This window comes from Emys orbicularis, chromosome 10 (assembly GCF_028017835.1).
Source record: "Emys orbicularis isolate rEmyOrb1 chromosome 10, rEmyOrb1.hap1, whole genome shotgun sequence".
Taxonomy (NCBI): Eukaryota; Metazoa; Chordata; order Testudines; family Emydidae; genus Emys; species Emys orbicularis.
Window position 1 is genome coordinate 7,127,611 of NC_088692.1, and position 16,775 is coordinate 7,144,385.

At 55.3% G+C, this 16,775-nt stretch overlaps 1 protein-coding gene across 1 annotated transcript in view; it reads right to left on the minus strand.

Annotated features, from left to right (window-relative positions):
* The window catches only part of MYO15A (myosin XVA), an 85,116-nt gene that overhangs the window by 49,547 nt on the left and 18,794 nt on the right, over nt 1-16,775 (minus strand). Inside the window, exons 16-26 of the mRNA XM_065411968.1 lie at nt 15,423-15,546; nt 13,363-13,458; nt 12,834-12,965; nt 11,148-11,273; nt 10,869-10,946; nt 9,242-9,396; nt 8,717-8,762; nt 6,983-7,107; nt 6,507-6,624; nt 2,854-3,029; nt 1,840-1,981 (exon numbers count right to left, since the gene is read on the minus strand). Of these exons, the coding sequence (XP_065268040.1) occupies nt 1,840-1,981; nt 2,854-3,029; nt 6,507-6,624; nt 6,983-7,107; nt 8,717-8,762; nt 9,242-9,396; nt 10,869-10,946; nt 11,148-11,273; nt 12,834-12,965; nt 13,363-13,458; nt 15,423-15,546 (1,318 nt within the window). The remainder of the gene's footprint in view (nt 1-1,839; nt 1,982-2,853; nt 3,030-6,506; nt 6,625-6,982; nt 7,108-8,716; nt 8,763-9,241; nt 9,397-10,868; nt 10,947-11,147; nt 11,274-12,833; nt 12,966-13,362; nt 13,459-15,422; nt 15,547-16,775) is intronic.

The window sequence follows — 16,775 nt, forward strand, 5'->3', positions numbered from 1 at the left end:
ATGGGAGGGGCGCGGGAGGATGACGCGGGAATGAAGCCAAACCAGCGGGATCAGAGTTCTGTACCGTGAGGTACAGCAGGCTGGGCTGGTGGCTGGACAGCACATGGACACGCATGACCTGGAGGGGCTCCCCTGTTGCCAGCACACCCTTGGCAGAGCGGTGAGGGGGAGCCCAGCGCTGGGATAGCAGGGAGGGCAGGTTGTATTGGGGGGGCATCAGCAGAGCTGGGTGCGGGAAGGGTGCCCAGCCCCTGCCTGCACCACGCCTGGCTCTATCCTCTCCCTCTCCTGAGCGCTCAGCTCCACCCTGGCGAAAGGCAGCAGGAGACCAGCCAAGGGGTCCATCGGTATCAGAAGACAGCCCGGTGCCCGCGCACAGGCAGGCCCTGGGAGTGGGCACCAGGATCCCTCCTGCACATGCACAGAGGCTGCCCCTACCTCCCCTGGGCTCGTCCCGTTGCCCTGCTAGGCTGGGCCGGATGCTCTGGCTGGTTACTCACCGCGTCCTCGCCATCCAGCTGGAACCGGACGCTCTTCATGGGCCCCGACTGGCTCCCGGGGGCCCAGTGCTGCTACTGCTGCCGGGCCTGGGGCAGGGGATGTGCCAGTCCCTGCACAGCTGGCCGGGGCGGGACTCGCTGCTTTGAGGCTGCTCTGTTTGTTTGCCTACAGAGCTGGCTAAGCCAGGGCTTAACCCATCCTCCTGCGCCGGCACTCGGGTGCCTGGCCCGGATCCCCGCCCCCAGCACAGGAGGGAGCCAGGGGCAGGGCTGGGCATTGGCACAGGCAAGGCAAGTGGCCACTGGGGGCTTCTCACCCTGGGGGAGCGTCTCATACGCTCTGCAGCTCCCAGCCCTCCATCCTTCCCTTAGGCAGGGGGGTCAGGCACAGCTGGATCTGCACCCCCACTGCAGGCTACCCAGAGCTTCCCGAGTCCCCAGCCAGCAGGGGAACACACACCCCAGCCAGCACCACGGGTAAGAAGATCAGACGCCCCTGACAGCGGACCAGGAGCATACATAATGCTCTGAGTTCCAGTAGCTGGCTCGGGCCCACAGGATCCTGCCCTGGCCACGGGACTGGGCTCCCGGAGTCCAAGATCTGAACGCCATTCCCTCTGCAATCTCACATCTCTCCAGGGGCTTCTGGGCACGTGCCAGCATCGGGATCTCACTCCTCTTAGGCAGACTAGTTCCTGGCCCATGGGACAGCCAGTCCATGCCCCTGTGTTGGCGGGGCAGGGAGCAGACACACTTTCAAAGACTCCAGTCAGGTTTGGGTGAATTCCGTCAATGTCGGTGTCTCCCACATGTCTGGTCAGAGTCACACCCGCTGTGCACAATGACACAGCATCGCTGGCCCTGTGCAAAGCGGCTGTCACTAACACCAGCCCCGAGTGGCACAGGCCCATAGCATCCAGACCGTTTGACTGCACCATCGCCACACAGCGCAGGAGCCAGGACACGACAGGGGATGGATCATTCGATAAATTGCCCTGTTCTCTTCACTCCCTCTGGGGCATCTGGTGCCGGCCACCATCGGAAGACAGGATCCTGGGCTAGACGGACCATTGGTCTGACCCAGCCTGGCCGTTCTTATGTCCTTACTTCTGCCTGGGCGACTGGTAACGACACCCCTACACTAAATACACTCTGGATTTTCTGGGTGAATTTGGTGCTACAGAACAAGCTAGAGACAAGTACAGACAGTGCAAGCTTCTGCCAGTGCCCCTCAATCCTGACCTGCTATTCCACCCGAGCCCCCCACAGTTCTGCTGTTGCCCCTTAGTCCTGACCAACGGAGCTCCCTGCAATACAGGCCCATGGCACATTGCATGACCCCCTTCCCTCCCATCCCCTCCCCTGCCATTCCACCGCGCCAGCCGCTTGCTCTCACCTTGAGGTACCTCCTGCGATTCACGTACATGTGCACCAGGGACCTGAACTTGATCAGACTCTTCCTCAGCTGCTTGTACCTCTGCCTGCAGGGGACAGCAACCCCGTGGTTAGTGGGGGAAGTGGAAGACTCTACGCCGGGCCCCGTACACGGATCCCAGCCCAGGGGGAAGACCCCTGGCACTGCCCAAGCAGCAGGAACAAATAGCTCAGCTTCGGGAAGGTGGGAAGTCAGGCACAGGGAAGGGACTCTGGGCTCTGCCTGACCAGCACTGGCCATAAGTATGTGACACCGGAGTGCTCCCATGGCACCGAATCAGCCTGTCCCCCGTCTGCTGCCGGATGCTCCCAGTTCAGCTCCCCATCCTCCCCTCCCCAACTTCTGGCTGGAATGGTTAGGGAGAGAACAGAGATTTTCAGCCCATCCTCTAATTACAGTCGGCAGCCTGGCTCGCTTGCAGGTGCCCCGCTGGTTTGGACTCTACCCGGAGGATTCTACATACATGTAACATGTAGGCTGAGGGCCCGAGCCAAACCCCACTGATGTTGATGGGAGTCTTGCCAATGGCCTTTGGATCAGGTCCTCGGGGGGTGGGGGTTGCCGTGGGGTGAAAGGTCATGCCTGCTTCGTAGGCCCTGACACTGGGGGAATGGGGGCAGATTCTCTCCCCCCCCCGTGTTTTGTTTTGGAACGTGCCCCCAATAGTCTATGCTCTGCCCATTGAAACGATTTGGCTTTGCCTGGATCCCGCCTGATCCCAAAGCTCAGCGTAGGGCCACTTGAAACTCAGCCCAGGGGCGCCCCGAAGGGCTTGGGACCTTGGTGTGGGCTTTGGCCCAGCCTTGTCCCCCAGTAGCTCGTCCCCACAGCCCTTCCCAAGCAGGAGAGTGAGCGACTGGTTGGGCCCCTGCACGGCAGGGCAGAGCGGCACCCCGGCAGTGCCCCGCCCCCCAGCACCTGGCCAGGTAGCCCCGGGACTGGCTTTGGAGGAGGATGATCTTGCGGCGCAGCGAGCGGAAGCGTTTCTTGATGAAGAAGGCACGGGCGTAGTGCTGCAGGGTGAGCGCTGCCCGGTGCAGGGCACGGTCCCGCTTGCTCTCCAGCAGCTGGTACAGGTGCTCCTTCACGAACAGCTGGCAGCAGGGAGAGAGAGAAAAGGTATCAGCGCCCACCCCTGCGGGAGGCAGCTTCTAACCAGCTCACCCACCTACCCAAAGGACACCAGCCAGGCTGGGGCTGATCCTGCTCCTGCCCCAGCAGCTCCCACTGACCTCCAGGGGAACTCTGCTCCTAGCGCCAGGGGCCTGGCCCAAAGCTTGTGGGAGGGAATGGAAAGACTCTTGTTGATTTCAGTGGGGTCTGGGGCAGGCTCTATGAGAACTAGCAAAGTAGGGTTGGGAAGGGTTTGGCTTAACCCTCTGCCCCGCGTGAGCTGCATGCAGATGGCCACAGGACATCTCGTTATCCCACTCTGCGGAGGGGCTGCATAGCAAGACAACCGAGTCTGGACGCCAAGGGGTTGATAACACAGGGACACATGGCTGTACGGTCGGGCACCACAGTGGTGGCCCAGGGCATCCGAAGACGCAGGTGTACGAGCCAGGGGGGCCCTCGTCAGTTTCCATCCCGCGGCAGGTCGTGAGCGGAGCCGGTGCGGGAGGAGAATGTGGCCTAGTGGACCCCTCACCCATGAGCCCAGCAAGCCCAGCAAGCCCAGCTCCCTGGCTGCGCTTAGCTGAGGTCACCCAGCTAGGGCTCTCCTTGGCACACCAAGGACTCCTCTCGCCTTCGAAAGCTTTGCCCGCCAGTGACCCTCCCTGTGGGCGAGGAGAGCTGACCATTCAGCCCCTTAGCGCTGCTCCTTGACGTGGCCCGGCTATGGGAGAGAGGGTGCATCCCCCAGGCGAGTGTGCACTGCTTCCTCAGCAGCCTGGGGGCCCAAGTTCTGACCCCCACCTCGTGTAATCAGGGCACCAGGAGGCCAGTTTGGCAGCAGGATTTTCAGGGCTGTATCAGGCCAAGAGTACAGTTACCATGCAGGGTGCCAGCAGTGCCCGCTGCCAGTCGGTGTCCCTTTAATGCCAGCTGTAATCACCCTTGCTATGACAACGTCTGTTTCCAACTCCCAACATGTCTGGCTATCAAAGAGGCCGTGGACACTACAGCAAAGGGCACGTCTGAATTTCCCCATCGGGATCAGAGCCGACAGAGCATCACACACCAATGCTACGGGCCCTAGCACCAGCCGGGGATAAACCACTGGGCCCGGCAGGCGGGGTGTTTCTAGGGGACTAGATCATGCTTTGGGCAGTGCTATAAGACACGGGGACAAAGACCCAGGGACTGAATCCCCAGAGATATGCAGACACTCTAAAAAAAGCACTGCACACAACACAAAGTCTGCGGTCTCTGGGCTCAGCCATAGCAAATAACTCCCACAGGAAACCCACCTGAAACAGGGGAATGTTTGGGGATTCCAGGACCACCCTGGGGGCAGCAGAGACAATAACCCCCCCGCCCAGCGCTGGAGACGGCAGCAGATTTGGTCTGTGTAACGCCTGAATGATCTGGGGAGGGGGGAGCCCGCTGCTTTGTTCAGCTCACAGCACAATGGGGCTCTGAGCCCGACTGAGCCCTCTGGGTGCTTCCAAAGGACAAGGAATAACGAACGCCAGCAATGACAGCTCATTCGCGGTGCCGTCAGCTCACGCCGTTTCCACGCAAGGATTTCAGCCGGGATTGGAGCATGTCCGGCGATGACACGAGATGCTCCCGCTCTCTTGCCAATTTCAGCCCTGCCTGGGGGGGCACACATCCCCTGATTGGCTGCCTTCCCCACTGCCCCGCCTCCTGGGGAAGGGCAGCCAATCGCAGCTCCCGCAGATGCAGGCAGAACTCCCCCATTGCTCTGGCCCATGAACCAAGAGGAGTTTTTTGGGTAGGGCTGAGCTGCTGGGTTCTTTTTGTTTCCTCCTGCCCCTCCCTCCTGTGAGCACTGGGTCAGTTTGCTCCCTGCTCTTTCCCCCCCCCCCCCGTCCCTCTCGATCCTTGCTACACCAAGGCTGAGAAGTGGGGCGGTGAGGAGTCCCTGCACTTGCAAGTGAGGCTGCGGGTTGTGGGGGCAGAGCTGATGTGGGGCTGGGGGAGGAACAGAGAATTCATTCATTAGAATTTGGGGTTGGGGAGAAGCTGGAAGCTCTGCACCATCAAGCAACAGCAAGAGCTTCTGCAGCAGAGCCAGAACTACCTTACTGTCTACACTAATTGTCCCATATACCCCGGGGGGGGGGAGCAGGGGGATATCACACACTGTAACTGCCCCACACGCACCCCGGGGAGGGGGCAGGGGCCAATCACACATTGTAACTGCCCCACACACACCTTGGGGGGGGGAGGAGAAGATCACACACTGTAACTACCCACATGCACCCTGGAGGGGGTAGGGGGAGATCACACATTGTAACTGACCCACCAGCACCTGGGGGTGGGGAGTAGGGGGAGATCACACACAGTAACTCCCCCACACACACCATGGGCGGGGAGGGGGAGATCACACATTGTAACTGCCCCAAACACATCGGGAATTCAAAAATCAAAGCCAAATCAAAAACATAATATAATTTTTTTTTTTAAATCTCATAATATTGGGGCCAATCACATGATAGTTGGGGGGTCTGACTCATGCTTTTTGAACTTCTGGGGTTGGCGATACTGACTTCTGGCGTGGTTTAGCACCCTTCTTCCAGGAGGCCTCTGGCAGGCAAGAACTGATGAGATTCCTACAAACGAGTGTTGCACAGTCTGGGCTGGATTATTATTATAATGAGTATTATTATTATTTGTATGGCAGTAGCATGTAGGAGCTCCAGTCAGAGACCAAGACCCCACTGTATCAACACAGAACCACACACAGCCCCTGCCCCGAAGAGCTTCCAATCTAAGCCGAAGACACAAGACAACAGATGGACGCAGACAGACAGACAGGGCAGCCCCAGGAAATATCGTTAGGGTTAGGCTTTAATTTCCATATCGTGCACGTGCTAAAAGTGCATGTGCAATGGTGTGCACGGCGTTGCCGGGACTGCACATGCAAGCAGGTAAGCGTTCATGCGGAGAACCCACTCTGCACACCAGGGGCCACTGGTGAGTGCAGTTACTTGATTCACAAGTGCAGTGCCACGTGCAAGCAGGGCACGCCGTTCCGTGGGCATGGCTGCACGTGCCCACTGCGTGGGCACAACTGAAAATGTGACCTCAGGCCCGTCATTACGGTTTGGGATTTTGCTCTGTTTGCAGGCGTTGACCCTAACAGTCCACAACCTTGACAAATGTCGCCCGGCCGCCCCGGCCCTTCCCTGGAGTGGCTGGTTCATGCAGGGGAACCTCCAGAGGTAGCTTCCCCTGCCAGTCCCTGCAAACAGACCCTGTGGCCCACAGGATACAAAATGGTGCAGGGTTCCCCCAGGCTGAGACATCATCCCATTCCCAGCCAGCCATAAGCCCTCACCATGGGCAGAATCCATACAGCATCCTGCCCTTGATTTCCCTTCCCCTATCCAGGCTACTCAGACATTCTTGGCCATGGTCAAAGGGAAAAGCAACAGCCGTACCTTGCTGACTCCAATGCAGTACATGGTGGGACTCACAGCACACAGCTTCTTCAGCACCTCCACGCAGCTCACACCATCTGGGGTGATGCCAGGCCGGATATCTATGAGGCACCTGTACCTAGAGAGCCCCGGGAGCACAGTTAATGCATGAGATCCAGAGACTCAAGTCAAGTCAAACCCTCTTGAGTAATTCCACCCACATCAGAGCCAAGAACAGGGCCCAAAACAGAAATCCGGGAGACATGCTCCCCGGTACTCATTTAAATTAGAGAGGGAGGAGACCTGTTAGGAGCCGTCTGCGGGGGGGGAGGGGGGGGAACTGGATTGCTCCCTACAGTGCGTTCCCCCTGTGTGGAATCTACCTTGCCCTCCCTTCCCACCACTCCATCTGCTCGAGCTCACTCTTGGGAAATGCCCCTTCCCACCCCCATCCCAAAGCTTCTCAGTCTGGAATCTGCAACTCCAGGCAGCAGCACCTGTCGATGAAGATCTGGAAGGGGATGCGAACCGGGAAGCCCTCTTTGCGGATGCGGATGGTCTCGAGGATTCCAGAGTACCGGAGCTGGCTGCTGACAATGTCCGCCTCGAAGACAGCTGGCTCCTAAGCAAGGGGAAAGGCGGCGGGGGGTCGTTACAGTCTGGCTTTAATCGCCTGTTCGAGCCAAAGGGGGATCGGGCAGTGGGGACCAGACAACTCGTGAGTGAAGCAGGAGCGAGGAAGACAGGGCTGGTGGCTGTGTGGGGACAATGCAGCATCCTCGGAGCTTCGAGTCAGCAAAGCACTCAAACACACGCTCAACTCCAGGCCACTGACTTCAGCGGGACCTAAAGCTACACATTTACTTAAGAGCTTTGCTGAGTCGGAGTCTAGGTGCAGGGAGTGTCACTGGTTGGGGAGAGGTCTGGGGGAGAAGAAGGCAGTGAGGAGGAGGAAGCTCTTGCATACGAGACAGCATGGCTAGAGCATCGCATTCCTGATGTTATTGAAATGCTTTTGTGCAATTCATCTGCTTGCAAACCTCCTGCTACCAGCAACTAAAGCCGGATCTCCAAGGGGATTCTCCTCTCTGGACAGGGCTCTTTCGCCTCACTCTTTGTGACAAAGTGTCAAGCAGCACGTTTGCAAAGAGCTTATATCTGCTCGGCTGTGACAAATGCTATTCCAGGAACAAAGTGGTTGGTGCCACCCCAGCCGGATGTGTCTTAAGCGGCCAAATGCGCAGTCTGTGGGGTGATATTAAGGCTTATAGGCTCTCACAATTCCAGCCTCTAGAGGGCGATGTGATCACACACACTTAAGCAGGCCTGAGATTCCACCCAGCGGAGGACAGTTGGACACACATTGCATGAGGCCAGAGACACACCTCAATGCAGCGCGTTATCGGCTTTCTGGCCCAGCAGCTGGCTCTTCTCTCAAAGGAAGCTGGGAGGGTAACCGGGAAAGGGAGTGGGTAAAGAGCAGGAAGTGTGTTTGCTCGAGAGCAAACGAGCCAGACAATGGGTGAGGTCCAGTCTCGGTGCATTGTCTCCCTGCGTTCAATGAGACAGCTGCAGGCCAGACATCTCACCAAACGGCCTTTGGAGCGATAGGATCCAGGCTGGGGAACAGTGTCACTGGAGCTGCCCAATGCACTACAGGCCGCGTGGCACAGAACTGAAAGGCACTGGGCTACCAGCAGCCCCCTCCCTTTACAGCACCCCTCCCACTGTGACCCCAGCCAGGGTTGGGCGCACTTATCGCAATGCCCATACGGGACACCCATGCCTTACTCCCTGTGCTAAGAAGAAGCAGGATCTAGTGGGTAAAGCCCAGGGCTGAGAGTCAGGAACTGCAGCTTCCATTCCCGGACCCCGCCACCGGCTCACAGGGTGGCCTTGGGCATGTCACTTTGGCCCCCGTTTTTAAAAGTGGGCTCCCTTTGTGGATGCCTTGCTAGGCCGTGATGTTCAGAGGTGCCGCTGAGCACCCACCTCTCCAGCTGACGTCAGAGGGCACTGCCATTGCTCAGCAGACCTCTAGGGACACCTACCCCCTCTCCATACAGCCCGTTCCCCAGCCCACCATTTCCATCGTGCCCAGGACTAATAGAAACAGGGAGGGAAGGGGGAACTCCCTCTCCGGGGTTATGTCAATGAGACGTGCCCTTGGCACTGCTAACCCTGCATCCGGCCCCCACCACCACCACCCCAGCCGCGTGGCGCGTTCTTACCTTCTTGTTGTTGGGTTTGAGGCAGCGGACGAAGAACGGGTTGCACCTGAATCGGAGAGAGAGACACGTTTATCCACTGGGGGAGCTGAGACAAAGGAACCCATGAGCTTGGAGGCCATAGGGCTTCCCGGGAAGGGCTGCGAGGTCTCTGCTGCACACGGCGACCGTGAAAGCAAGCCGAGTAGCTGACCAGCTGTCTTCCCCACAGATCATTCTGGGCACGTCAGCCACGCCGGCAGGGATTTTCCAAGGCACCTAACTCCCCTAGGCCCCATGAGAGTCCTAGCTTCTGGTTCTGCAGACCAGTGTATTGCAACTATGTGGTTACAATGTCCTGGAAAGATCCCTTCCCTCCGTGTTCCAGACCAGGACTCTGTGGGGCGACTCTTTGGGCAGGTCTATACCCCACTCCGGAATGTGGAACGATGAGGAGCTGCCGGATCTTTCCCCCCAGCCCGTTTCCCTCCCCCCCCCCCCGAATAGGCAATTTCTGAATCCGTTTCTTTAAGCTCCCTGCTCACTCACCTCTCCATCTTCTCCACCAAGTCCAGGAGTGACTGCTGGAACTTAGCTGCCACCGTCGGTGCTTTATACCGCCGGGTGACTGTGCTGTTCTTCCCCATCATGGTCCTCTGCTGGGCCACCAACTGGGCATGGCTGAAGAAGAGGTTGGCCACCACCTTGGAAGGGAGGGGCGTGGTTAAAAAGCAGGATGGAATAGGGCTCTGTTGAGATGTTTTCTGTGGTGTTGCCTAGTGGATAGAGCACTGGACTGGGACTCAGGAGGCCTGGATTGATTCCCAGCTCTGCCACTGGCCTGCTGGGTGACCCTAGGCAAGTCACTGCCCCACTCCGTGCCTCAGTTTCCCCATCTGTACAATGGGCATAATGATACTGACTTCCTCTGTGAAGCTCTTTGATGATAAGAGCTAGGGGTTATTATTGTTCGTTATGTCCACAGTGTATCCTCAGAGGGTTTAACGCTTAAAGCACAGGAATGGGAGTCAGGACTCTTGGGTTCTTTTCCCAGACCTGTCACTGACTTACTGTGTGATCCTGGGCAAGTCACCTCCCTGCTCTGTGCCTCAGTTTCCGCACCTACAAGATGGGATCACCCCTACTGTGTCCTCATGGGATGCTGGGAAGCTTATTTGTTTTTTGTCACGTGATCTGTCTGAGATACTCAGACCAAAGGCGCTATGGAAGAGCAAAGCGCTATCGGCCAAGTTAGCTGGAGTGAGACAGGGCAAGTATGTCAGGAATGAGTGGAGTTCAGTGGTTGTTAAAGTATTTGTCTCTAGCATCTGCATATGAGTATTCTTCAAAATCCTAGAGTGGCCTCGTCTGTTACATTTGATCCACCCTGCCCAGGAGCACTGTCTTGGGGGAAGGTGGTACATTTACAAACCACGTTGGCCAACTTGCCAGGTGGATTAACAAGTGCCCATAGGTTGGCAGGTGTATCCGTGTTCTGGGTTACTCACAGACCTCTCTAGTTCCAAGTCCACTCACATCCACACAAGCTTCTTGAATGGACTTCAGCAGCTGGACAAATTCCTGGGAAACCTATTATAGAGACCCATCCTGCCCCAAGCCCCGGGGAAGAAGGAGGTGACATCACAGGCCTTCTCTAGCTCCGATTTCCATGATTCAGCCTCGGCAGCCAGGACTTGCATTGATTGGCAGAGAGCAAGCTAAACAAATACTGCCCAGAGGCATGACAGAGTTCCAAGGGGGGAAATCACATGGCAGCCCCGTGAACACTGGAGGAGCTAATTACGTTCACTGCAGTCACTGCTCTGAGTGGGAAAGGGAGTCCCGCCAGTGGCAGTACATGTAACAATAACACCCAGCTCTTCTCATCCGTAGACCTCGACGCACTTTACAAAGGTCAGTATCATATGGGGACACTGAGGTCCAGAGAGAAGTCTATTCCTGATAGGCCAGAGACAGAGCTGGGACTAGAATCCTGATCTCCTGACTCCAGTCCACTGCTCTGTCTAATAGGTCACACTGCCTCTTATAGAAAATGCAATCCTGCTGTACCATACCATCAGGCAACCCCCAGATCCATCACTAGCGCCCTCCCTGCCACTCTCCCAGCCAGCGCCGCCAGCAATGGCAGCAAAGAGAGGCCAGCGTGAACTCTTACTTTGGTTTTGCTGTTGACAAAAAGGTCCAGAACGTCCTGGCGAACTTGATCATAGTTTTTATCCAGGAACTTGTGCACCTGGAAAAATAAACAGATCCCTCCCCAGTTACTCAAACCCATCGGGTATGACATGGAAGATCTAGAAATGAAGGGCCACTGGAGTTGTGATTTACACCAGCTGAGGATCTAGCGCTCGCTGGACAGCTGTGGGAAAGAGAGCCAGACTGGCAGTTAAAGAACACCGGTCCTACTCCGAATCCCAATTGTCCAGCCACTCACCTGGTAGGTTACTTTGCCAGCAAAGTGTTTGATGGTGAACTCTGGGAGAGGCATCTTTGGTTTGGTGTATAATGCATTGGAGCCGTGGTGGTAATGACACTTCTGGAGGAAGGTATGGTCTGTGGCCTGGAAGTAGGAATAGGGGTGCGGGGTTAATTAGGCAACCTGACTGCCTGCAGGCTACAGCCACAAGCATGCAGCCTCACTGTTTCTAGCCAGCCTTTATCACTGTTTAACCAGCCCCTGTGGACTGCTCTGCATCAGCAGGCAGCCAGATCGAGGGCTGGATGATTATATGAGCATTGGTAACACTTGTAGCCATTCATATTAACTTTGGGGTGGGAAAAAATTTCATGCTTCAGGGCATGTAAACTGATAGCCTGAAGTGTCAGGAAGGAACTTCTGCTACCTGCACTCATCATCACCATGTTCAGCATTGGCCTACAGGTGAGGGGTATTACATCACAGGGAGCACTTGGCAGAGCTGGAAAAACATTTGGAATGAAACCTATAAGCAGGTAAAACTCACCTGGATTTGGGGCAACAAGCTGGAAGGAGCACTGTCTAATGGCTAGAGCACAGAACTCTGAGTCAGACAGTCGGGTTTTGGGGATCTGTTCCCAGGTCTGCCACTGAATCACTGTGTGACCTCAAGCAAGTCACCTCACTGCTACATGTCTCAGTGTCCCCTCCTTCCTAGGGGGCTTAGGAGGCGTCATTTATTAACATCTGCAAAAGTTATTTGAGATCCCTGGCTGGAAGTCACTCTAGACAATCTATGGCCACCTGGAACTTCCTGAACCTCTCCATGCTGCACAGGGGTCCCCATGACCACTCACAACTCCACAGCAACACAGCAGCTGAATTGCAGACCCTCCTGCTTGAAGGGTGTGTCTACACTGGAGTTAGCGTGTCATTTCTTGGGTAGACATGCCCTTAACAGTGTAGCCACAGCTGAATGGGCGATGGGAGAGACTAGCTGCTCTGAGTACATTCCTAGGGTTTCAGACAGGATTGTACTCAGGAAGGTTAACTTGTCCCACCCCTCAAGCGGCCGCAGCTACACTGCTATTTTTAGCACGCCAGCTCTGTCAGAGCTAGCACAGGTATGGCTGCCTGAGATGGAGATTACATCAGTGTGGACATAGCCTGAAAGCCAAGCCCTCCTACCATGCGAGCTAAGGGAGAATCTCATCCAGCAGCACAGGGTCTGTGACACACAGCTGTGCAACTCTGATTCCATCCAGTAGGGGGCCCTGGTGTGCGCACATGCACCCACAGAGAGGAAAGAATTCCTGTTTCAAGGCAGTTTTGCTCCAATCCTGCCCTTGCTCCAGTTTATTGGCCACCTTCATCCCTGGTGGGGGGACAGTGGAATTGCACCTGCTCACGCAGCAGCTCTGAATTTGAACCAATGCCTTTCGTGTGCCCATAGGATGCCTCCAGGATCCCTCTCTAAAGCTAAGGTACACAAGGATCAGAGGATATAAATAAGGCTGTCTGCCTTTACAGAGATCAAGGCATCAGAATGAACCCAGGGACTGGTGGATCAGCCCCATCACTGCTGCATCTGCAGGAGCTAACGGCACTCGCCTCTCTGGTTAGCTTGCCATAATCACTTCTAAAAATGAACAGCATTTTGCCAATAAGCCGCTGGCAATGTTGAGCCCTCTGCAGCGCCACTACCTGAGGGAAGGCGCTCTGATCATCCAGGATCCTCAGAATCCCATGTGGCTTTTGAGCAATGAGATCGATGCAGGGCTGGTTGTCGCTGAAGGTGATTTCTTTCCACTCTATCTGTTCCCGGACGTACTCCTCCTGCAGGAAGCGTATGCAAGGTCATGGGGAAGCAAAAGGCCTCAGTGATTCGGGCTTAATCTGCCGGCTCATAGGTCTTTATTACGATTATTTGGCCTTGACATAGTTCTTACTAGGTGAACCTTTTCCAGAAGAACCCCCATTATCCAGAGGGCATAGGGATCAACCAAAGGGCTTCAAAGAATGAGGGGTGTCAAATAATCCTGGAGACTGCCCTGCTGGCTTTGAAGTAAGCTCTGGGGACTAGGAATGGTTGCACCCAGTGTAGCTTTCCCTGAGGGGTTGGTTTTTATAAAGGGGGACCGGACTGTTCTCTCACTTGCAGGTTTGGCAGGTAGCGTGCACTGAAGCAAGAGGCCAGGCGCTACCCCGATTCCAACCAGCTTCCCCAGCTCACCTGCTCCTCCTTAAAGACGATCTTGTTGAAGAAGAATTGCAGATATTCGTTTGCATAATTGATACATAGCTGCTCGAAGCTGTTAAAGCTGAGGTCCTGTGGAAAATACAGGCCCATGTAAAGCATGCCTGGAAGCGGGCGCAGCAGGGCTAAGGGATAGTGAGTGAGCACAGCAGACTTTCACCCCTGGACCTAGAAGTTTAATCCTGGCTTTGCTCCAAACTGCAAATGCATTTGCGTGGGCCGCAGCCTAATTCCTATCGGTGCTCACCAGAGAAGGACCATGTAAAATGGCAACATTGGACACAACCAGCTGCATCTCTCGAGGAGAGGCCCAGGACTGGAATAGCAAGGGGTACTGCAGGTCAGGGTTTGAGGGGCGAGCAGCGGAGGAGGCCCCATGATATACAGGCAGGTAATGATATACAGCGAGACAGCCCAGGGCTGGCATAGGAAAGAATTGGATTGCGTAGGTAGAGGATACTGACCTAGATGGTCTGATCCCGCCTGGCACCTCCTGTGTTCTTATGCATAGGAAGTTCGCAGGGGGGGCGCGGGGAGTTGGCGTGGGGAACAGGGGCTCAGGAGCATGACAGCAGACAGAGCTAGCGATCAGGGCAGGCTGGGGTGGTGGGTGAGGATCAGCGGAGCTGGGGGTGGCGAGACCAGAATACACACAAACACCCCCGATTCTGGAGACATCAGTGCCTGGGGCCTGACAAACCGTTCAGGGGGGATTTGCTCTGCTGAGGATGGGAAGAAACTGGAAGTGGCAGCTTTGGGCCTAGACCTTAGTGAGCATCGTGCCCCAGGCGGCAAAACCATCCGAGTCTCCAAACCATTCCCGGATGCTGCTGGCATGTTTACAGGACAATGAGGCATGTGTCACCCAGGCCCGTACTGGATTAAAACCCACGAGGATGGAACCAGACGCATGTTAAACAGATCCACCGTTTTACAGTAAGACACCTCGGCTGTGACCCAACAGAGCAGCAATGATTTACACCAGCTGTGGATCTGGCCCTGAGTTGGGACTGTTTTGAGTGCACGGCTGCAAAGCGCAAAGCATGCAGGGAAACGCTGGGCAGGCTCCATGGAAGGGGAAGGGGGAGCCCTGGCCATTGATAACTCTGTCCACAGGTGTCATTAGAAAATTGGTGAGTGAAACGCCCTGGGGCCGCTAGCCCATGGGGGCTGCGGGGGTTGCGGCAGCATCAGAGAGCAGGAGGGTGCATCTTAGGGTGACCAGACAGCAAGTGTGAAAAATCGGGACGGGGGTCGGGGGTAATAGGAGCCTATATAAGAAAAAGACCCAAAAATCAGGACTGTCCCTATAAAATCGGGACATCTGGTCACCCTAGCGCATCTCAGGTCATGGATGGGATTCCTGTGAATCCCAGCGGGGAGTTGGGGGCAGGAGAGTTTAATTTATGGTTTGATCATTTCCATTCACAATGTCTTTTGTTTCTGACCCACGGTCCCAGTAAGTCACGCTGTGGCTCCCAGTAGATCACACTGGTGCCAGTACAAGTTGGTAACACACATTTGTACCACCAGGGCCTTCGGTGTCATCTGCTGAGCTCATGAGGAGCTGGATTCAGGCCTGGCCTGACCCGCGTTGGCTTCAGCGGGAGATGCCCATACGCACACCAAGGCTACACTTAGTCCCACGTTACGATTCTCCTGATATGCTATAGCAGGGGTTGGCAACCTTTCAGAAGTGGTGTGCCGGGTCTTCATTGAGTCATTTAAGGTTTTGCGTGCCAGTCATACATTTTAACGTTTTTAGAAGGTCTCTTTCTATAAGTCTATAATATAGAACTAAACGATTGTTGTATGTAAAGTAAATAAGGTTTTTAAAACGTTTAAGAAGCTTCATTTAAAATTAAATTAAAATGCAGAGCCCCCCGGACCGGTGGCCAGGACCCGGGCAGTGCGAGTGCCACTGAAAACCAGCTCTCGTGCCGCCTTCGGCACCAGTGCCATAGGTTGCCTACCCTTGTGCTATAGGAACATCAGGGATGGGCCAACATCTCACATGCAGCCCTCTGCTTGCTCACCTCGAACCCATAGATATCCAGAATGGCTATCGAAAGAGCCTCCTTTTTAGGGTAGACCAGCTTGTTAATCCTGTCCGTGAGCCAGCTAAAGAGCAGGGAGTACAGGATCTTGGCAATGGCATCTCTGGGAAAAGGAGGAGACAAGCACAGCTGGTGGGATACAGCGGAACATGTGGAAGGGGCTGCCAGATTGAGACCCAGTTGCTTTGGGAGACTGGTAGCGCTCCCTCCCACCACCACCCCAGTCCCTCTGTCCCAGTCTGCCCTGGGCATGACCCAGCTGAAATCTGCCAGCCCCTCAGTAGCATTTTGAGCTACATGCATCAATAAAATGATCAAAATAGTTGGTGCATAGTGGAAAGTAACCAGATGGCCAGACCCAAAACCATAGGATGTCTATTTCCACCTGGCGGCGTTGTAAAATTCTTCAGGCCAGATCCTCAGTGGGTGTGAATGGCCACAGCTTCACTGAAGCCGAGAGAGTGACACTGATATACACCAGCTGAGAATCTGGCCCTACCTGATGGGTGGGTAACACATGATTCATTTTTTGCATCGTCCTAGAAAAAAGAGGGCACGTCAATTGTGTGCCTGGGCTGATAAATCTCCAGGGCAATTTTGCAAGGCTGAAAAAATATAGCACAAGTAAAACCAGGTTGTGCTCTGGGGCATTTCTCACACAAGTGTGGGTCCCAGGCAGAACAAAGAGCCTCAAAATGCCCTCAATTTTGAGACACGCATTGAAAAAATGCTCTCAGCGTTCTCCGGGTTTGTGTCAGTCACAAGGGGGAAGGTTTCCTGCCTTTGCACTGGTTAGCCACAGGGTGGGATAGCATGGGAAGAAGTAGGACATTTGACATGTCTTACAACAGGGAAGGGAAAGGAAGGATAACACAACGGATAGAGAGGAAGGAAAACCTAGTGGTAAGAGCGCTAGCTTGGACTTGGGACACCTGGATTCGATTCCCTGCTCTGCCACAGGTGCCCTGTACAACCTCGAGCAAGTCACTTAGTCTCTCTGTGGCTCCATGCCCCATCTATTAAATGGGAACTATAGCCATGCCCTACCTGACAGGTAAAGATTGCGAGGTGTTCAGATACTGTGGGAAGGGGGGGGGGCGTATAAGTAGATAGGGCAGGTACAAAGTAGATTGGTCTGCTGAATCCCACCTAAAGCAGGACAGCTGGGCTTGCCTGCCACCCTGTCCATAGCATCTGGCTGTGTTTATTACATGTTTTGATAAGCTGCCACTGCCTGACAGCCTTTCCTCATTCTGAATCCCTCAGTCCCCATGTGCGGCGTGCTGACAAGCCAGAGACAGATCTCAGCATCTCCTAACAAAGAATCCCTTT